The sequence below is a fragment of the Prenolepis imparis genome, unplaced genomic scaffold, assembly GCF_030444845.1.
Source record: "Prenolepis imparis isolate NDT839.2.m4 unplaced genomic scaffold, iyPreImpa1.0 SCAF_4, whole genome shotgun sequence".
Taxonomy (NCBI): domain Eukaryota; kingdom Metazoa; phylum Arthropoda; class Insecta; order Hymenoptera; family Formicidae; genus Prenolepis; species Prenolepis imparis.
The window spans coordinates 4,158,835-4,181,772 of record NW_028141162.1 but is presented as its reverse complement, the minus strand read 5'-3'; the positions used below and the strand labels follow the sequence as shown (position 1 = coordinate 4,181,772).

General features: G+C 29.1%; 3 protein-coding genes across 4 annotated transcripts; 2 read left to right on the top strand and 1 right to left on the bottom strand.

The window, feature by feature from the left end:
* The first annotated feature begins 1,186 nt into the window (after positions 1–1,186).
* Positions 1,187–4,310, top strand: LOC145935159 (putative cytochrome P450 6a13). The gene is made up of 7 exons (XM_083036268.1): positions 1,187–1,487; positions 1,816–1,982; positions 2,047–2,301; positions 2,395–2,566; positions 2,917–3,135; positions 3,595–3,846; positions 4,055–4,310. The coding sequence occupies exons 1-7, from the start codon at positions 1,187–1,189 to the stop codon at positions 4,225–4,227; spliced, it is 1,539 nt and encodes a 512-aa protein (XP_082892394.1). The 3' UTR covers positions 4,228–4,310.
* A 70-nt stretch (positions 4,311–4,380) lies between these two features.
* LOC145935567 (aminopeptidase N-like) lies at positions 4,381–22,861 on the bottom strand. Of its 2 annotated transcripts, XM_083037044.1 has the most exons (12): positions 22,531–22,861; positions 12,433–12,892; positions 11,649–12,101; positions 11,024–11,195; positions 10,802–10,955; positions 10,328–10,409; positions 9,572–9,954; positions 9,154–9,431; positions 8,702–8,913; positions 5,387–5,662; positions 5,070–5,133; positions 4,381–4,880 (listed from the first exon to the last, which is right to left on the bottom strand). In XM_083037044.1, exons 1-12 carry the CDS (start codon positions 22,859–22,861, stop codon positions 4,707–4,709), a joined length of 3,039 nt encoding a protein of 1,012 aa, XP_082893170.1. In that variant the 3' UTR covers positions 4,381–4,706. The 2 variants fall into 2 exon arrangements, with proteins under 2 accessions (XP_082893170.1, XP_082893171.1); XM_083037045.1 differs by lacking the exon at positions 22,531–22,861 and having other exon boundaries at positions 4,585–4,880; positions 12,433–13,044.
* Positions 14,187–20,538, top strand: LOC145935569 (putative cytochrome P450 6a13). Its single transcript, XM_083037046.1, has 5 exons — positions 14,187–16,295; positions 16,494–17,067; positions 17,151–17,372; positions 18,220–18,471; positions 19,518–20,538. Exons 1-5 carry the CDS (start codon positions 15,945–15,947, stop codon positions 19,682–19,684), a joined length of 1,566 nt encoding a protein of 521 aa, XP_082893172.1. The 5' UTR covers positions 14,187–15,944; the 3' UTR covers positions 19,685–20,538.
* Positions 22,862–22,938: the final 77 nt, after the last annotated feature.

The window sequence follows — 22,938 nt, the reverse complement described above, 5'->3', positions numbered from 1 at the left end:
GATGTTATAAATATGTATTACTTGTGTACAATAGTATCAAATATATTACTAGAACAATAAAAGCGCGAACTACGCGCGCGCCATTCGTCGATTTTGTAATAAAAATATTGATATTTAAAAAAATTATAAAACTTTTATTTAAACACCATTAATTTTTTTTTTATAGAAATTAGCTCATTAAATCGTTAATTAGTCGACACTTTGTTGCCGCGGACCCTATGCGGCGCATACTTATATTATGTATATTACTATATTTAGAGAAGTCAAAAATTCATTTCTTGTATATTTTGATAGTACATTGTTAAAAGATTATTTTTATACCAAACAGATACAAGCCTACAAATTCTTTTATGTAATATACATAATTTATGTCTGCGCCATATAGGGTTTGCAACAACAAATTTTTTCGTAATGGATATGTTTAGATAAATCAAAAATGTATCAAAATTATTAATATTAAAATTTCAATGAAAGTCAATGTATTGTATCAAAAGAGAGTTAAAAATTTATTTAAAATTATTTTATTATTGTTTCTTGAATATATTTACTTAAATTAATATAAATATTTTGCAATGACTGATTACATGATATTTATTCACATACACAGTGCTGCAGATATCAATGTTAAATATAGAAAGGAAGAAAAAATGATATCTCCACCTTATTTGATTAAAAGAAAGTAACTTTATATGAGACCTTGATCCAAAAAAACCAGACGCATATATTTGTTATGCAAGAGTATATAAGATTGCATTTCTCAATATAGCTTGCAGTTGTTCGCGCATCTTTCGAATATCGAAATATTTCTCGAAAAGACGGGCAATGTATTTATAATTCAAAACTTAGTCACACTCATAGAAAAAGTAAGTTTAATCAAAATATATCAATATTCAACTATTCTCATTATAAGTTTGAAAGCCTTTTTAATATTTGTTTATTTACAAATCTAATATGAAACGTATATAAGATAAATTATTCGATATTCGACATAATAGTTCTATGATAGTATATATATGTGTGTGTGTGTATGTGTCAATTGTGTTTGTTTAAATTTAAATATAAAATAAAACTTTAATTTTATTTAACTTTAAGTAGTTACTCTAATGTAATTATTCTAATAACTTATATATTTTCAGAAAATTTAATGTTAAATATTTTATGATATTATAATTCGTTATCCTAAACAATGGTTTTATTATTGCTGCTGGTCTCATCATGCGTTTTACTACTGTACTATTACTACTGGACGAAACTTCATACCTACTGGTTAAGAAGAAACGTGCCTTGTCTTAAATTTTCGTTTTTCGGAAATAGCCGAAATGCATCGATGTTCAAGATTACAGTCGCTGAAAGTCTTCAGATGATATACAGACAGTACGAAGGATATCCTTTCGTCGGTATATATGAACTTATAACACCGGTTCTTTTGCTGAGAGATCCAAAACTAATTAAATGTGTGCTTGTGAAAGACTTTGCCTGCTTTCAGAGTAAGTCACTGCGAAAATCTTGTTCTTAACTATTTTAACTTTTAAACTCTTTTTCTAATGTAAAAATATTTTCATCTAATTGGTTCTATGTATAATTAAATTTATTGTCGTTGCACTAATTAATTTCCCGAAATTAATTCTCTATGTCTATTTTTATCCCTTTTTTTCTGTTCTTATAATTGTAATGAAAAGTAATAATAAATAGTCTTAATTTCTTTAAGTGATAAATAATAAAATTTTAATGCGACTTTTGTAGCATGGTGATTGTATTCGAGTGAATATAATTACACTTGGTAATTGCAAATTATTTATTCATAGTCCTATTTAGGTCGCGGCGTAGTGATAAACGAACATGCTGATCCGCTTAGCGCGAATTTAGTTAATATCAGTGGACAACGGTGGCGAAAATTGCGCACGAAGCTCACATCAGCCTTCACAACCAGCAAAACTCGACATGTATTTGAATTGATGACAGAAGTGTCAAAAGAGTTTAAGGTACCTCACTATATTTGTCAAGTTATAGATCTTGCATTCAACTAATAGTAATTGTCTGGTTTAGCAATTTGTAGACCAATACGCAGACAATGAAGAGCCCGTCGAATTTCAAAATCTTACTGCCAAATTCACCAGTGAAATCATCGCAACTTGTTTCTTCGGGCTCAAAACTAATACGATACAAAATGATGATTCCGAATTTCGGAAAATGTGTAAAAAGGTCGTAGATCCGTCGTTAGAAATAGCGATGAAGAGATATATACGCGATTACATGCCCAGAATATTCAAATGGTTATCGGTTCGGTTTATACCTCTGGATGTAACGTATCAATTTATTATAAGTAAACAGCAAGAGAGAGAAAAATATTTGTTTAATTTATAATTTATATTGATTATATTGCATCTTATATAGGTTACCATCTACTTCACGAAGATAGTGAAAGAAGTAATTACACACAGAGAAATGCATAATATAACACGAAATGATATTATGCAAACTTTGATAGATTTAAGATATAAGGAAAGAAAGATAGAAGATGCACCAGGACAATCGCAAAACATGGCATTCAAATCTAATGATATAGGTATTAGAAAAATATTTTAGATTTTATTCTAAGCACAGCTTTATATATGTTTAATTATATAATTATTTATATAATTAAATTATATATAATATACTCTTATATATAATATTTATATATTTATATATAATTCAATATTTATTTGCAATATTAATAATATTATAAGCGGCGCGTTTTCCGAGAATAACATAATATAATTAGAGAAAAAAAAACTAAATTTTTGTATAAATCTAAATATAAATTAATTAAATTTTTTAAATGATACATGTATATAAAGCATAATCCATTTATATATTTCTTCAAATTATTAATATGCAAATACATAAAAAATCGATTGTTTTGACATGTTTCAGTCATCGATGACAGGCTTATCACAGCCCAGGCTTTTATATTCTTTCTGGCTGGCTTCGATACCTCATCAACGACTATGAGCTTTAGTATGTATGAGTTGGCTGCTAATCCTAAGATTCAAGAAAAATTATACGACGAAATACGAACCGCCTACAAGAAGCACGGCTGTTTCTCTTACGATGCTATATCCGAAATGAAGTATCTCGATTGCATAGTTCGCGGTAAGTTTTTATTCGTATGGAAATTTCGATGATTGAATAGTAAAATGTAAATATGTTTGCAAAATTTATCGCACAAATCGCAAAACATTTCCAGCGACAGAATTGAACAGTTTCAGTAATAGCTAGTAAAATCAATGATCACACACACACACTCAATTATCAGCACTTGATCATTAAGATAATTTTAATTTACAAATTGTTATTAAAATTAAATTCGGAAGATAAAATATAAGTTGTTTAACAATATTTTTTTATTTGTTTCTATTTAGAATTATCAAGTAGTTTTTATTACTATTACGATCTTCATGTATTACATAAAATGCAAAATGCATAAAATGCAAACAAAAAGAAATAGAATGAGACATATAATTTGATATTTCACGGTTATAAATTATTATATAATCATGTTTATATTAATTAAGAGATATTGACAATTTTAAAGAGATGTCACACTTTTAGAAACACTTAGAAAGTATCCACCTGTTGGTGCGACGCAAAGAATCTGCGAAGAATCATACAGAATTCCCGATTCGGATGTTGTTTTAGAAAAAGGTACAAAAGTTCTCGTGCCTATTTATGCAATCCATCACGACCCGCTTTATTATAAAAATCCAAATGTATTCGATCCGGATCGATTTATTGGTGAGAATAAGATGCTTCATGATAATCACACATATCTACCTTTCGGCAATGGACCACGCATCTGTATTGGTAATTTATTTAAATATTTAATTGTTGAACAACGTTGATATAAACATATGTTATCTTGCTATAATAAAAAATCTCTTATATTTTTCAAAACATTAATACTACTAGAGAAAAATGTTACATATTATACATATATATATACTTGCTTTATATTATATAAAATTATTAATAGTGTATACTTTTCGTAATATTTTATTTCCATTGTAACCAGGAATGAAATTTGCCTATCTCCAAACAAAAGTAGGTCTTGTTACTCTTATGGCGAATTATAAAGTGGAACTAAGTGAAAAGACTGCTACTCCATTACAATTTGCACCGACTTGTCTTACGTTGGCAAGTAAATCTGGAATATGGTTGAAGATCCATCGTCGTTTACAAGAATAGAAGCAATTTTAATTTATGACAATAATAAGATATAATTTATATTGGATAAATTGGAGCAATTTATGTGTATACGGGAATATTAATTAATTCGGTTAATAAATAAATAAATATATGTGTGTGTGTGTGATGTTTTATTAAATTTTTGTAAAATATATCAAGCTTTTGTAAAATATATATATGCAACAGTGTGCTGCAAAATTAAGATACACCATTTTATAATTTGCAACATAAAATGTCAATTATTTATATTAATCAAGTATAATATCGCAAGTAATATAAAGATCTAAAAACTAAAAAACAGAAAATCAAAACATATACATATATGTATGTATAGATAAATAATAAAATAAATCTATTATTTATAAAAACAGACTATATCAGATTTATAATTAATGGTATACAATAACTTTATTATTGTTTATAATATTTTGATATTTGCACATTTATTTATTAAATTGATTTTATTTATTAAGTTGATTTTATTTTCTTGATGTATCATTATTTAGTGTAATGTGCATCGCAACAGAGAATTGGTTGTTTTCGAGAGCATTACGAATTTTGGATAAGTTATTATTAATTTTGGATAAGTTTTCTTTCCTATCGGCTAAGTACATACTTATATCAAGTCCATGTTGTTCAGCAAAAGCTTTTATCTGTAACACAAGTTATTTCAAAATTCAATATACACGTAGAAAAACAGACTGTGTAAATATTTAAAATAATATAATATTATATGATAAATAATAAAATAATAATGTAATAATAATGTAATAATATAATAATAGTATTATTTTATCTTTAATATAAAATTTTACTAATAGAATATAAAAATATTATTTTACCTTTTCAATTTGATCTTCCCGAATATTCATAATAATGAGGGGAAGGATAAATTTATCAGCTCGGCTATTATAAAATATATATTATTTAAAATTGCTTTAAAAATGGTTATTAAATATAATTTTTTTTATTATATCTATCTCTGAGCAGATAAATATCTACATAAATTAATATAAGCAAAGGTTATTTATACACATAAATATTTTGCTTTATATGAGCACAATTACATCATGCATCAAACACGTACATATCTTTCAGAAAGAGGAAGACAAAACATACATTAAAAGAATATTAATTACATTTTAAAAAAGTTACTTACTCTGCGACAATCTTGTCGAATTTCTTAATAAAGAAATCAATAGCTGCATCTTGCACATTTGACAAACTCTCAAGCATATTTGTAAAAAGATAACCATAACGATAATTTCCCTCAAAATAATTTAAGTGCTTTTCGACGATGTCTAAATTCTCTGAACAACCAAGAAACATGCGATGATTCCTTGATGTCTCATTTTCTTTCTGCAGAAACTGATTCCAGATAGATTCATTTGCTTGTATCAGGCCAAAGCAAATAAATTGTTGATCAGATGAAATTCTATAATACAAAATTAAAATAAAAATTTATAAGACTCTAATATTTAAATTCATTAAATACATTTAAAAAATCATACGTTACATATGACTTTAATGTCGTTTTATTATTATTATTTGTTTTATAATAACTAGAATAACGCGTCAATTTACTAATTATAGATTTAAATAATAATACGTTTTCAAAATTAAAATAATAATACGTTTTAAATAAAATGTTATGGAACTTTAAACTCGATTAATATTTTTTACAGTTATCAGCTGATTTTTGTATCACTCTTTTTAACATACTAGAACAACACAAGCGCGCGCTACGCATGCGCCATTCTTGGGTTTTATATTAAAAAGAACAATATTATTAAAAAAATAATATTTTTTGACAGATCAGCTGATAACTGTCAAAAAATATTAATGAAGTTTAAAGTACCATAACATATTATTTAAAACAGATTATTATTTTAATTTTTAAAACATATTATTTAAAAATTTAATTAGCAAATTGACGCTTTAATCAGCTGATATCTGTCAAAAAATATTACTAAAACGTTAATTTGCTAATTAAATTTCAAAGTCTTAACATGTTATAAAAATTAAAATAGTAATATGTTGTAAATAATATCTTATAATACTTTGAATAATATTTTTTCCTTGAATAATATTTTTTGACAGAAATCATCTGATAACTGTCGAAAATATTAACCGAGTTTAAAGTAGCTAATTTCTATCAACAAATATTAATAAATGTTTTCGTCAATAATCGTAATTAGTCTCGATGTTGTGATTATCTCGATTATCAAAAGATTCTTGTAGATAATACTATTTTTTGTTTGCACTTTCTGTTTTATATTTAAATATTAAATTTTATGCGTTGCATAATTAATTAATATATTTTGTTATGCGTTGATTGCAATACATGCATAAAAATATGTGAATTAATTATGCAATAAAATATATAAAAATTCATTATTTAAATCTCTAACAAAGAACAAACAAATAGAATTTTCTACAAGAGTTTTTCGATCAAAATATTTGCGCTTTTAATAGATCGCGCGTCTGTACACATCCATCACGCTGCACGTCTCATGCAAGACTGACCGCAAGACTCTGAGCAGCGGTATCGCCAAACGTAGCCTACACATCCGCCACGCTGCGCGTCTCGCGCGAGACTGACGATCAGTGATCCAGTCTCGCAATCGCAATGTCTCGAGAATCGAGATTCAGTCTTCAGTCTCGCGCAAGACGCGCAGCGTGGCGGACGTATAGGTTGTGCTTGGCGATACCGCTGCCGCTGCTTAGAGTCTTGCAGTCAGTCTCGCGTGAGACGTGCAGCGTGATGGATGTGTACAGACGCGCGATCTATTACAAGCGCAAATATTTTAATCGAAAAATTCTTGTAGAAAATTCTATTTTTTTGTTCTTTGTTAAAGATTTAAATAATGAATTTTTATATATTTTATTGCATAATTAGTTCACATATTATTATGAATGCATTGCAATCGGTGCATAAAAAAAATATATATTAATTAATTATGCAATGCATAAAAATTCAGTATTTAAATCTATAACAAAAAGTGCGAACAAAAAATAGATTTTTCTATAAGAATCTTTTGATAATCGAGATAATCACAACATCGAGACTAATTACGATTATTGACGAAAACATTTATTAATATTTTTTAATAGAAATTAGCTACTTTAAACTGGGTTAATATTTTTGACAGTTATCAGATGATTTCTGTCAAAAAATATTAATCAAGGATAAAGTATTATAACACATATATTATTTACAACATATTATTATTTTAATTTTTATAACATATTATTAATTTGAATTTGAATTGAAATTTAATTAGCAAGTTAACGCTTCAGAAGTATTTTTTGACAGAAATCGTCTGATTAAAGCGTTAATTTGCTAAATATAGATTTAAATAATATGTTTTAAAAATTAAAATAATAATATGTTTTAAACTAAAAAATATCAATAATCCGCTCGTATAAATTTCAAAAATTAATAACGTGAATAATAGGCCAACTAATATGTTTTAAATAAAATGTTATGGAACTTTAAACTCGATTAATATTTTTTAACAGTTATCAGCTAATTCTGTCAAAACATATAATTTTTTTAATAATATCATTCTTTTTTAATATAAAACTGATAAATGGCGCGCGCATAGCGCACGCTTGTGTTGTTCTACTTTTTTTTTTAAAAAGACATCTATATATAGTCGATTCTCGCAAATATGAGCCTTGTTTTCTATTTTTGCACTGGCTGAACTGTGCACACTGGTGCAATAAGTTAGAGTGAGACACAAAATATATTTGTCTCATTCTAACTTATTGCACCACTTATTCATCAGTGCAGGAATAGAAAACAAGTCTATTGTTGCCTCTTTTCCACGATTCTGATTAACTGTCTCGATACGTGTTATGCGTTATATTCGTAGCATCGAGAGGCTGTCATTCACTGATCTCTACATACATACCTATATCTCTACATATAAGTATTATAACATATTTAAAACATATTATTATTTTATTTTATTTTATTTTGGACAAACTATCAAACTGCTATCCCTCGCAATGACAGCCTCACGATGCTACGAATAGCGCGAATCGAGACAGCCAATCATCATCGCGTAAAAGAAGCAACAATATTTCGAGACTCTTGAGAATCGACTTAACATGCCTTTTTTTAGCAAGGGAAATATGATGCGTCAATAAGGTTATTCACTGTTAATCACTGATTTTATCTTTATAACAAACAATTTGTTCTGCAAATTATCACGCAACATGACTTCTATATTAATAATTATATAGCATTAACTTTCTTTATCAGCAACGTGTTACACATATAAGACAACAGAATTGATGCTTTATATCATTTCAAACATACGCATGCTTATCTTGTTTTAATAAAGCAAAAGTAATAAAAAAAAAAGCATTTTTATTTACTAATTTTTATTTACTAATTGTTTTTATGTTATAGATTATAGATTATTTATTTGTCGTATTCACATTTCTTAATAATAATAGAACTTACTTGTTTGCGATTGGATCTTCCATATATGCAAGTAATTTAGCGACAGCTTTCGCTCGACATTTGTCGAATATGTCTGGATCTGGATGTGTGTTGTATAGACAAGCAGTCGTAATAAAATCTGCCCTAATTTCTATAGTCGCAGGATCGTCATCACAATGCTCATCGAAACCGATATGTTCAAATAGCTTATGTGTCAAGTTGAAGAAATATGGCTATAAAAATATTTTATAATGATCAAACAATTTAAAAATGCAATAACTTAATTCGAAATAGCTTAATTTTTTTTTTTTAATATATAATTTCTTCAATTATGAAATATTTAATTTACGAAAATCACAAAATTTGAGAATATTAATATTTTCATTTTTCCTTTCTTTTTATTAAGTTTATTAATTTTGATAATTATCAGTTTTAGTAATATTGTTATAGATTATGTGCAAAACATATCTTACTTTAAAAATCGCGGCTACTTGGGGCATCCGCAAATAATTATCTAATCTGCGAATGATTCGGAGTACTGGATACCATGGGATAGGATCAATTTCGCGCGATAAATAATTTATAACTTCGAGAACAATGATAAAATCAAGCTGTTCGATTGTCATCATGTAGTAAACGTCGTCGATGATTTGCGCACGATTCAGAATTGGGATTTTGTCGTAATTGTCGGAATTAAGGAAAGCGGCGATTCGTTTCCAATTGGTTATATCATAATTTACGCGATAATAGCCTGTGTTTAGAATAAGAAAACAACTAAAAATATGTAATATACATACATATAATAATGAAGTAAATTCAATATTTCAGAATTTGTTATCAAATTTCGAATAAATTCTTTAACCATATACTTTATATTGCAACAATATTTACCTGTCAACTGATTATTCACAATAATCCAGTCATTAATGTTCACTCCTTCGATCGTTACACTCTCATCCTGAGGTTTTAACCAATGAGTGGCCAACGTTGACGAAGAATTCGGATTGCTTTGGGTCATATAGTTCAATGGAATCCACCATCCGTCATTTGTTTCAGTGTCATTAAATTTCAAGAATTGAACCCTCTTCTGTTGCGTCACCTTGATTTCACCTGTATCATAATCTCGATCGATCGTCACGATGGGATACGCTGCCTGCTTGAACCAAGTGTCCATTACTTCTTTTACTTTAAAATCATCGTGCGGTACGTCTGACTCGTCGAGAGCATCTTGCAATGCTTTCCATAAATCGTCTGGCGTGGCACTGCTGTATTCGCTGAAAATCAATAATGCATATAATATGTAAGTACACTTGACAATGATAAGACTTTTGATAATTGAAAGCCTTTTTATTTTCGCAACTGCAGTCTAACACATTTGTTTAAAACTTAAGAAAATTAATACATAAATTTAATTTTTTTAGCTTTAAAATTAATTTATTTAAAAAATCTTAGATTAGATTAAATAGATGTACTAAATTCTTCAATCAGAGGCATGTCTGCGATTAAATACGCGAAATAAGTTTAATGTTGATCGAACATATACGCGATGAAATTCTTGACACTGTCTTACATCTTATTAACTTGAATTATGAATTTACTTTATTTAAAGATTAATAATAATAAGCAATTTCAAAAAATTATATTAACTGTGCTTGAAGATATTTTATCAAACCGTCTCGAAACACGTCTTCCCTCAAGAAATGTGATACCATTCGCAATAGAACAGCAGCTGAAAATATAAACTACATAATTTGTAAATATACTTTACAAATATATAAACAATCGCGCGATATAAAGAAAGATAATATTTATCTTGATTTACAATTCTAGAATCTACTATTATGTTTTTTGTTTAAGAAAAACGAAAAAGAGAAATAAATGTATATTAATATATTATGAGAATTGACTTGATATTTCTCTTATTGAATTTTGTCTTAATAACATATTAAACTTTGTAATTCCTTTTTTCTGTCTTTTATTGTAAATAAAAATCATATATTAAGATCTTTATTAAAGATATTATAGTTATTTTATACAATTATCACAGTTCTTTAAATAGATATTTAATAATGTAATTATATGCGTATATAGTTAAATAAATATATTTAAAAAATATCTTGCATTTTATATACGTGTTGCTAGAATATGCTTTGTAGACATCCAAGTGATTAGTAATGTTTATGTTGATCGGCTCGGAATCGAAAGAATCCTTAAACAATTCTTGTTGTTCATATTGCACCACCAATAAATCCATCAACCGCCATTCTTTCGAAAACTGAGAAGAACGAAATTCTCGTGAAAAGAATTAATACAACATATTTTGATTGCGAAATCTGCCAATACCTTGTCTGTAATGTAGAACTTCAGGTAGGTCGATATGCCCTCGCTCAACCAAAGATAATCCCACCAAGCCGGGCTGACTAAATTTCCAAACCATTGATGTGCCAACTCGTGAGTGATTGTCATAGTGTCAATTATCAAACGCGAGTTCTCGTCTTGAAGAAGTACATATTGCCTTAAATTTTCGGATATTTTCATTACAAATACGGTTATAGTATAATATAATATATATGTCTTATTATATCACAATATAGCAAGTATAATTTTCAGAAAACATTTTACAATGCTTATACTTATAAATATCGAAATAATCTATTTAAAGAAATAATCTTTATTTTCCTCTACTTCTCTTTTTTATTATCAAAAATATTCTGTCAAACAAATAATTCATGCTTTTATTTTAATAACGATAAGTGTTGAATTGTTTGAAAATCTGTATAACAAAATTCCTTTTATTCTAGTTTTAATATAAGCACAGTTCAAATAATCTTGATAAGTTATTATACATAAAGATATACATATATGTATCTTCGATTTGATCATAATCATTCATTTATCTCCGCAGTTTTTTAAAGGATTATTAATTATTAATTATTTGGCAAGAAAATACATATATTTATGTGCTTACGCATAGGCGATCATGCCCCAGTTTTCAGTAGCACGGCTCGAATAATGAGGAACAGCAACATGGTCCATTTTCGGCACGCGAACGGTGCTGTTGGTGAACCTTTCGAGTTCGCGCGTTGCCTTCTCAGCGATATCGAGGGGATACACGGCGTAAGGAAGAAGATGCCTCGGACCCCATATTTTCATGGTACCATTTAGATTCGAGATGTAATCATAATCGGCAATCACGAATCCCAGTAAGTTGGTGGACATGATAGGCGTCGTCTCGAAAAATGTCCACAATTTTCCATCGGCCGAATCGATCTCTGATTGCATGGACGGCATGTTCGACAACGCTGTGTAATTAGGATAGTGCTTTATGGAAAATTTGAAGGTCGCTTTTATGGCGGGTTCGTCCCAACATGGAAATGCCTGCCGCGCGGAGACTGGTTGGAAATGCGTTGCTGCCAACCATCTGTAAATTCATTGTAGTTTGCTTCAACGTATAAATAATCACGATAGAGCAGATTGCCATGTTCAATAATTAAGGGCAATTGCGACAGCAATAAAAAAGCGATAATTGTTCTTCTATTAACTTTCGCTTTATATAATATATTTATTTCTTTTATAATATATTAATAATATATAATTATAATATATTAAACATTTATTTTATACAGACACATTTATATACTATAATATATGTATATTATATACACATTTATATTTATTTATTACATTTATGTTATATCTCTTATTAATTTTATTTGTACATGTGTAAATCTTTATTAACGATATTTACTTACACTTTATGACCTTCGTTATCAATGTAGAAGCTTCTGTAGAATCCACGATATATATGTCTGATTACACCCGTGAATTTGAGATATAGCTTGTAAGTTCCAGGATCCAATCGTTCCTCGAATCGTATAGTCAAAATTTGCGTATCATTATTATATTCATGCTGCTTTCGAACGTAATTCGGTACAGCATTTACATCGTCTTCTTTATGAGTCAGTTTTGTCAGCGATTCATCTATCGTCAGTTGTACGGTGTGCAACGCGATTGTGTTCGTCGGTTTGTATACCTTAATGTCGATGCTCTCTTCGCCATCGAAGGTAAAGTTATCTTCCACGATATGTGGTATTAATTTTATATCGTAATGAATGGGCGCGGCATATTTTGGTAGTCGATATATATTTTCCACGTATTCTTCCACTAATGTATTATTCACTGCTTCGTTATCTTGAAGAAGAACGCTCTGGCCTGCGACAAACAATAGGGCTATCGTTAACAGACCTTTGATGAGAGCTGCCATAACGAGAGAATTTATACAACTATGTAACACGCGCTTCTTTCAGCAAAACACTGAAGTAATCTTGTAAAGCAATCTTCTCGCGTATGATAGAATCTTTACATATATCATATATGCGTCTGGTTTGTAAGATGTTTTCTAAAAGAAATATTATCGCCTATGACGTGTTATTACAGTTTCATAGGTCATCAACTTTGCTGCTTTCTTAATATGCTTTTTAACATGTTTTAGCATCTTTCGAGATAATAATAGAAAAAAAAACAGAAAATTATCAAAGAAAGAAAATAGTACTGTTCGTTAAAAAGACGCGATACATGTAGTTATCAAGACATAACATATTATCGAATAATAACGCAGAGAAGATAATATCATTTCAAGAAAAAAAATAATGCAATAAGCTTGTATAAATAAAATTACTGTTCAAGAGATTTCATTTAAAATTATTCAAATTTTGAGTTTTTATTCCTTACTAAAACATGAAAATATATCTTAAAAAACAAAATTCTGCTAGACATAACATATATATATATATATATATGTAATATGTATACATATATGAACCTAAACTACTAATAATTTTTACACGAATAACAGGCAATGTTTTGTTCTGGGAAAGAAATGTGGATCTGTTTCTGCTGCGTTGTTTAAAATTATATATATTTATTTTAATTATACAAATATCTGATCAAAATTTAAATTGAAAAAGAAGGAAGAGGATAGACATTTAAAAGCTATAATTAAAGAGATCAGCTGTCTTGTTGTTTTACATAAATTTCGAGTACTTGCAACATAAAAATATATGGAGAACATTTGTATTTATTGGCACCTTGATGACATATTTGATCGTATGTTAAAGATAATAATTCGTACGATCAGTCACGTTCTACGAATCTCGAATAAATCTTGATCTAGATTAGATTAACAACGTCGCGCAATGTTTGGCAAAATTTATACAATGAATAATTTTATATTAATATCTATACGCAATTTCTCGTATACTAATATGCAATCAAATAGATTAGCTTTTCTGTTTCTATCTTGTCTGCTAAAAAAAGAGCATTCGCTTTCATTTCTTGATACAATTATTTATTTATGCGATACGAGAAAGTTCTCAGAGTCGCGCGAAAAAAAAATGCGACAGAGTGAGGTCTGCCTCTTACTTACAATTAGTATGCGCGGGAACTAATAATTCCTAGCGGAAGAGAAAGCGCAAAAATCTGAAAAAGATAAGGTCTCAGACATTCGCGAAAGAGGAATCACCAGCTACGAACTCTTCCAATTTACAGCAGACTTCGAGCGAGCAAGGTCTCTCTATAAATGCGTGGCATTCGTGTTGATAGCTTTTAGTTGGTGGAAGGTCGGCCTTTCGGCGAGAACGATACGACGCAACACTTAAACATATGCGCGTGTCCGCGCCCATTGAATATACACGTACATTGTTTGTTTTTTTTTTCTTCTCTCCCACCAGATTCGTTCCTACTCGCTTCGATCGCACGACAATAATCGCGGCACATTCGCCGCTGGAAAATCGCGAACGCAGTAATGTCAAATAAAACTGGAATGCCGTGAAATGTTTCCTAGTGCGACGACGACATTTCTGTGCCCTTTTATGTCAAATCAAATGAGTCGAAACGATTTGCTGTCGAGCTGTCAAGTTCGCGGACTTCGGAACGTAATCGGCCAGTGAGTGAATGAGTGTGCAGTTATTCAATGGAAAAAAAAAAACAGAATGCATCAAATCAATAATTGACGTTACGTGACATCGCAAATAAAGTGAAAGAAAGAGTTGTCTTTTGTCTGCAATAATATGCAAAACTTGAAATATCGCAATATATATATATATATAAATAAAATAAACCTATATAAAAGTAAAATAAATCTAATATACATATGTATATGCGTGTTACAGAATTAATAATATCAAAACTTTTAATAAATTTATATAAGATATACGTGCGCTTTTTGCTTCAATTGCTTAAGCTTCTATCTAATATTACATGCTAATTTTAATACAAAATACAATTTTAAAAATATTTAATCTTAAGCAAAATTGAGATAGTTTTTAAATTGATAGTTTCAAACTCAGAAAAGAGGCAGATTTTATAAAATCAAAATAGAATTTTAAAAAGATAGAAAATTAATATAAACCAAACACGATAAAGAAACACAATTGAATCCTTTAGCTCAGAAATTAATCAAGGATGACTCGGTCTTTATTTTAAATCATTATCATCTTAGGGAGAATATATAAAATATTTCAACAAAAATAATAAAATCGGAAATTACAATAAAGTTTATATAAAATTATTAGAAAATATAAAACTATCCAGAAAAATTTTTCCTACCTTTTCTCTGCTCTTAAAAAAAAATTGTTAAAAATATATAAAAATATATATTAAAAGATATTTCTACAACTTTTATACGTGTGATACTTGATACTACAATAAAAGATAAGTCATTTTATTATGTGACAGAAAATGTTTTAAATTGTGAGGTAATGTTCCTGTTGAAGCAGCAGGTTGTTAAGAATTGATCTACGCTAAACAGCTGTGCGAACAATTTGTGTATATGTGTGTTAGAATTCACATATAATCAATGCAAACATGAACATCATAACGTGTCTGTTTTGAATGCTCTTTTATGCGATTAAGAGTGTACGTTTGTAAAATAAATTTAAAAATAGACCTCGGCGCGATCAAACAATCATAACTGCATTATGCTATGATAATGCGACGATGTCGAATCGATATTCGATGCAAACGATTCATTGTCAGTCTAACAATTAAGTTAATATAAAACCCGTATATGTGAAATGTGTATATCTGAAAATTATATTAAAAATTATGTATTGAAGTTATGTATTGAAGATTAAAAATCATTAATTGTATCACTCTCTTATGTGAGATAAAAAGTTATATAAATTATTATTTATATTATAAATTATAAATTATGTTTATAAAAAAAGGTGCTTTTTGAAACTCGTGCATCAAAAAGAAGTTGAAAATGCTTGATATTGTAACGGTGTTACTAGATCCCTTCTTGCTTATCGGACTTCTTCTTGGTAGCTTATACTTTTATCTTAAGGCGACTTTTGATTTTTGGCAATGTCGCGGTGTACCATTCAAAAAGCCAACCGTGCTCGTCGGAAACTTCGGTCCCCTGCTTCTGTTCCGGAAGTCACAACCAGAAGGTGTCAAAGAGATGTACCAATGGTTCAAGGATGAAAGATTCTTCGGGGCGTTTCGCGTAAGAACACCCGTATTAATCTTACGCGATCCTGATCTGGTAAAGAGTGTATTTGTCAAGGATTTTGCCTACTTCAAGAACCGTGGAATTCCAATTAATAACGCTCAGGTACGCGAAACTACTATTTCTTTCTTTTTTTCAGATAAAAAACAGATGATTTCTCGAGCTTGTCTAATTACACTAATTGAATTCTTCAAAAATAATAACGCATATAAACCTCGCGTTGAAATTTCAACCTAAAACTTCGTATATAAAACTTCGATATTGAAATTTCAATCCCATTTTAATTACATACTTCATCATCAGGATCCGCTCTCCGGACACCTGTTCAATCTCGAAGGACGTAAGTGGAAAGGCCTCAGGTCGAAATTGACACCCGCGTTCTCGTCGGGCAAACTGAAGCGGATGTTCTACCTATTGGTGGAATGCTCCGAGGAGTTGCAGAGGCTCATCGGCGTGAGCTGCAACGCGGATCGTAATACGATCGAGGTGCGGGAACTCGCAGCGAAATTCATTATCGACGTTATCGGTAGCTGCGCCTTCGGCATACAGATAAACGCTCTCACGGATGAAGAGTCTGAGTTTCATCGGGCAGCGAAGAGGCTCTCGAAGCCGAGTTACAAGGCGACCCTCTGGAGGATGCTGCGAACGTCCATGCCAAGGTTGTACAGACTACTGGGCGTGCAAGTCGTCGATCCGAGTGTCACCAGATTTTTCAAGAACGTGGTGTCGCAGATGATCGATCAGAGGGAGAAAAATGGCACTCGAAGACACGACTTCATGGACCTGCTGATCGAACTAAAGAACAAGGGTGTTCTGGAGAACGAATCCGGCCCGCAGGTCTGCAACAACGAGGACGCCCAAGCGGCGAAGGAAATCGGTAAAGTGAATCGCGAAAGCTCAAGAGCACATTCGTCTTTTTTATTCTCTAAAATGCTTTTAAAAAATCCATTATTTTTGTAGAATTAGACGAAAACGCTATTGCAGCGCAAGCGTTCGTCTTCTTCGCCGCCGGCTATGAAACATCTTCGAATACCATCGCGTTCTGCCTCCACGAGTTAGCTTTGAATCAGGAAATCCAAGAAAGAACCAGACGGGAAATACGCAATGCCATAGAAGCACGAGATAATAAATTAACTTACGACGCGGTACAAGAAATGAAGTATCTCGATATGGTAATATTAGGTATGCACTCGATACAATATAATTCAACAATTTTTAAATCCAGGAAAGAGAATAATCATTCTGTAATTTTCTGACAGTGAATACAATTTTGGCCTTAGAAATACTGTATCACATCATAATTTCAAGAAATTTACGATTAAAGTTGTAAGAAAGGCTATTTTAATTTTTAATTTTAGAAAAAATCTGAATATAATAATATTTGTCAACTTTAACACCAAATTATTAAGTTATTTATATATAATTATTTTCAAAGAATAATTTTAATTTTTACATCTGTCATAATAATTTTCATTTAAAAATTATTTTGACATTAAATTTGTATTTAGCAACCCGAAAAAGGATTAAGTTTAAAATAATTATAAATGATAAATTACGCTGATCTATGATAATCCTTTTTATAACTTTAATCTTAACTTTTTCAAAATTGTAACATGCATATTTCTGAGGTCAAAGTCATATTGAGTATGAAAAAAGGATTATTATTACAAAACAACTGTTATTACTTTTCTTGAGAGAGAATCTTGTTGTTATTTATTATTATATTTATTAGAAAGATTTAAATCATTAAGGCCCGATTGCACCAACATTATTTTAGCTTGAAGTTAGACTTAAATATGTATCTATCTTTATGTTTCCTTCTAAATAAATAAAGACAAATATATATTGAAGTCTCGCTTAAAATCAAAATGACGTTGGTGCAATCGGGCCTAAAATAATAATTAAAAGATTTACGTCGGAGCTAATTTTTTACTAGTAATAAGATTCGAATACATTTGCCATAAAAATCATAGCAATAAAAATAAAAATTTGGATAAAATAATTATTATAAATATAAAAATGTGCGTAGAAACTCTCAGAAAGTATCCGCCAGCCCCACTATTATCTCGGAAGTGTGAGTATAATTACCAGATACCTAATAGCAAAGTGGAATTGCCAGCCGGTATGAGAGTGATTATACCGATTTATGGCTTTCATCATGATCCAAATTATTATCCCGATCCGACAAAATTCAATCCTGAGAGATTTACGGAAGAGAATAAACGCACAAGACACCCTTATACGTATCTTCCATTTGGAGAAGGGCCACGAAATTGCATAGGTATTGATTTTTATTTATTTAGCCTCTCTGTGATACTTTTTTTTTATTGTAATATTAAATCAAATTTTTTAAAAATGTATTTTTAAAAAATTTTGAGATTTTTCAAAAATTTCCTGTGTATATTCAGCTTTTGACACACTTGTACCTTTGCGTTTGTTATGACATCTATTTTTTATTTCTTCTCTTAAAAATAAAAACGATGTAACAAATTGTCAGCAAACGCTGAAATTTTAACATTATCAGATTTGAGAAAAGTTACATTGATTATTTTTCAAATGTGTTTAAGCAATTTTCATGCAACAGTTTATTTAATTGTAATTATTCTGTAGAATAGCTATAAATGGTATTGCACGAACAATGAATTAAGCAAACAGCTTATCCGGAATTTATAATTTGCTGACTCAACACACGTTGTTACGTCATGCATTGCTTCGCTTGTATGAAACCAAAAAAAGTCTGATTGTAGTCGACACTTAAAAACAGTGATCGAATTATTCGTTGATAAGAAATCATATCTATAGAATTTAAATCCCATGTAATCTCGCGCTTATCGATTCATAGATTTTAGAGAGCCTTTATCTTTGATTATTATCATTTATGTTTATTCTAAAAACAAAACAATATCGAATTGCGTTTAATTAACATTTAATTCATTATATCTTTAATTAATCTTTAATTTAATTATCTTAATGTTTAATTTTAATAATTGCCAAATAAGAAATTATATAATAATTAACATAAATAAGAAAACATATTTTTTTTAAATTGTATTGTAATATATGCAAAACTTATTCGATAATTCGCTTAATAATTAATATTTACTTAAAAAGCAAGACGCAAAGTTGCTTGAGCGTGCAAATTTATGCAATGTGAAGTGTTGCAAATTTATGCAATAGAAGGATAATCACCATGAAAATATACCGCACACTTTTTACAAACAAAAAAACATCCGTTACAATTCGATAAACTTGCTTCGAAACCGCTATTAAATATTTAACACGTTATAATCACTGAGACAACGCATTCACGATTTCGCAACTTTGCAGGAATGCGATTTGCGTTGCTGCAAATCAAGATGGGGATAATATCGTTCCTCAAAGATCACCGAGTGAAGATATGCGAAAGATCAATTGTGCCGATAAAATTTAGCAGACGAAGTCTCGTGACCACGAGCGAAAAAGGATTTTGGCTCGCCATCACTCCAACTTCCTAGAGATCTGTAGATTCTATTTTAATTAAAAAGTTTTTAAGAATTTTTTAAAGAAAGTTTTTAGAAATATATGATTAAACATTAAATGTACACGTATATATAAAAACGCAATCACAAATATATCATACTTATATAATAATATGCGTACTTAATTGGCGGCAAAAAAAACATCAGCTGTTGTTTCTTTGCCTGTGTTATTTTGTATAAGTTGCTTAATTAAAACTATACTTCAGAATTAGAAGCATCCCTTTCTGAAAAAGGCATGTTATTAACATTGTTATCGCTTTTCCGCGATGCTGATTAGCTGTCTCAATATACTCATAATATATACTTTGTCCGTGATTAATATTTTTTGACAGAAATCAGCTGATAACTGTCAAAAATATTAATCGAATTTAAAGTATTAAAACATATTATTTAAAACATATTATTTTATTTTGGACAAATTGTCAAACTGCTAACCCTCGCATAGTGACAGCCTCTCGATGTTACAAATATAACGCACAATGCAAATCGAGGCAGCTAATCAACATCGCGAAAAAAAGGTAACAATACTTGCGAGAATCGACTTAACATCCCTTTTTTAAAAAAAGAATAGAACAACACAAGCACACGCTACGCGCGAGCCATTCCTCGATTTTATGTTAAAAAGAATGATACAGAAATCAACTAATAACTGTCAAAAAACATTAATCGAGCTTAAAGTACTACAACATTTTATTTAAAACATATTATTATTTTAATTTTTATAACATATTATTTTAAAATTTAATTAACAAATTAACGCTTTAATCAGTTGATTTCTGTCAAAAATATTAATCGAGTTTAAAGAATTTAAAAATAATAATAGGCTATATTTAAAATATGTTATAAATAATATGCTATAATGCCTTATTAATATTTTATTAATATTGCTTATTATTATACTTTATTAATATTTTTTAACAGAAATCAGCTGATTAAAGCGTTAATTTGCTAATTTTTAAAATAAGAATATATTTAAAAAAAATAATAATATGTTTTAAATAATATGTCATAATTTTTTTAATTCGATTAATATTTTAGACAGCTATCAGCTGGATTTCTGGCAAAAAATATTAATCGCAGATAAGGCATTTATGACATATTATTTACAACATATTACTATTTCACATTTTATAACAGATTATCATTTTAAAATTTAATTAGTAAATTAACGCTTTATTAATATTTTTTTACAGAAATCAGCTGATTAAAGCATTAAATTGCTAATTAATTTTTTAAATAAGAATATGTTATAAAAATTAAAATAATAATATGTTTTAAATGAAATGTTATCGTACTTTAAACTCGATTAATATTATCAATTTAATGTTATCAATTAAATATTATCAACTTAATGGTATCAGCTAATTTCTGTCAAAAAATATTATTCGAGTTTAAAATATTAATACATATTATTTATAACATTACTATTTTAATTTTTATAACATATTTTTGTTTTAAAATTTAATTAACGCTTTAGCTATTTTTTAACAAAAATCAACTGATTTTTGTTAAAAAATATTAATCAAGTTTAAACAAACTATATAAAAATATCATTCTTTTTTATATAAAATCGAGGAATGGCGTAGCGCGCTCTTGTGTTTTAATCTTAAAAAGGATTCATTAAATTAATTAAGCTTACATTAATTCTTATGTTGTGTTTTGTTTATTGGAATCCGGATATAGGTATAATAAAAAAATTGAGAAATGTAATTTTCTTAATCTTAAATCTTTCCTTGAAAAGTCAAAAATTTTAAGAGAGCTTTTTTCTAATTCTGGAAATTTTAATCAAAAAATATATCCCGTATCGCAAAAAAGAATAAATAATTTCTGCTATTTAATTAGTTTAATTAGTTTAATTAGAAAATAAAAGAAATTGACACACAAAATTATTAGAGTGTTATCAATTATGTTATCATACTTGTTACATTCATTCAATGATGCGTAAATATTATAATCATTTATATAATCTTTTAAAGTTTTTTACAATGATTTTAAAAATTTAAACACGCGTATAAATAATAACCCTTAATATATATAAAAAAAATTACTTTAATCTAATCGAAAAAATAATATATAAATTGTGTGTGTGTGTTCTTATATAAATTATAAAACATTTATTCCAATTTATATATTTATATCATTAATGCAAAAACAATTTACATATCTTTATTATAATTATATGAATAATTTTGCTTAACAAAATAATTTTTGTTAAGCACAAAATTATTCACATAATTATAGTAGAAATTCATGTACTTATCTAATATGTGTCATGTACATATATTGATTGTATTATGTATACTTTATTGTTAATAAAATTAAGTTTTCATTTAGTTAGGAGAATTACCTCATTACTTTATATGTAATCAACTCCAAGAAAGCACAGTATTTTATTTTTGTACTTGTAAAACTATTTGTATAATATATGCACAGTGCGAAGTTATACACGCACATATAATATGTGTATAAATATAAAAATATGCCTTGCGCTAATAGAAGTACGAATTTTTTATTTCTCATAACATATATAAAATACGCAAATAAATTGCACGCACTTATTTTATTCTCTAATAATGCAACATTTTAACTTTTTTATATTTTATCGCACATATATGTTTATTCTACCAAAATCAAAATAGAGAGAGAGAGAGAGAGAGAGAGAGAGAGAGAGAGAGAGAGAGAGAGAGAGAGAGAGTATAAAGAGCTCAGAATTACGCGTCAATATAATTTCGTGATTCGATTGAGAAAAAAAAAAAAACTCGTAAAAGTATATAAATATATACATACGTACGTATATGTATACATAAACAAAAGGATCCTACCTACAGGTATGTGTGTGAGTATGTGTCGAAAGAGCCGGACGTTACTCCGTGATCCTACGCAGCCATAAATTGAATCGGTCGTAATCAAATAAGGCTCCGTCGTCGTCAGCTGATCGGAGCGCGCGGCACGTAGTCGCTGCCTGCGCGCTTCGCTTGTTAAAGGCACTGCACAACAACGGAAAGAGTTAACACTACCACTATTCTCTCTCTCTCTCTCTCTCTCTCTCTCTCTCTCTCTCTCTCTCTCTCTCTCTCTCTCTCTCTCTCTCTCTCTCTCTCTCTTCGTGATGGCCGCTATTATTATTACGGCCGCTACACAGTGCCGTTTCATCGTCGTGCTTTGCACATACGTGCGCAGCTCCTCTCCGGCTGTTTACTCGTCGCAAATCCGTGCGTTGACCGATCCGT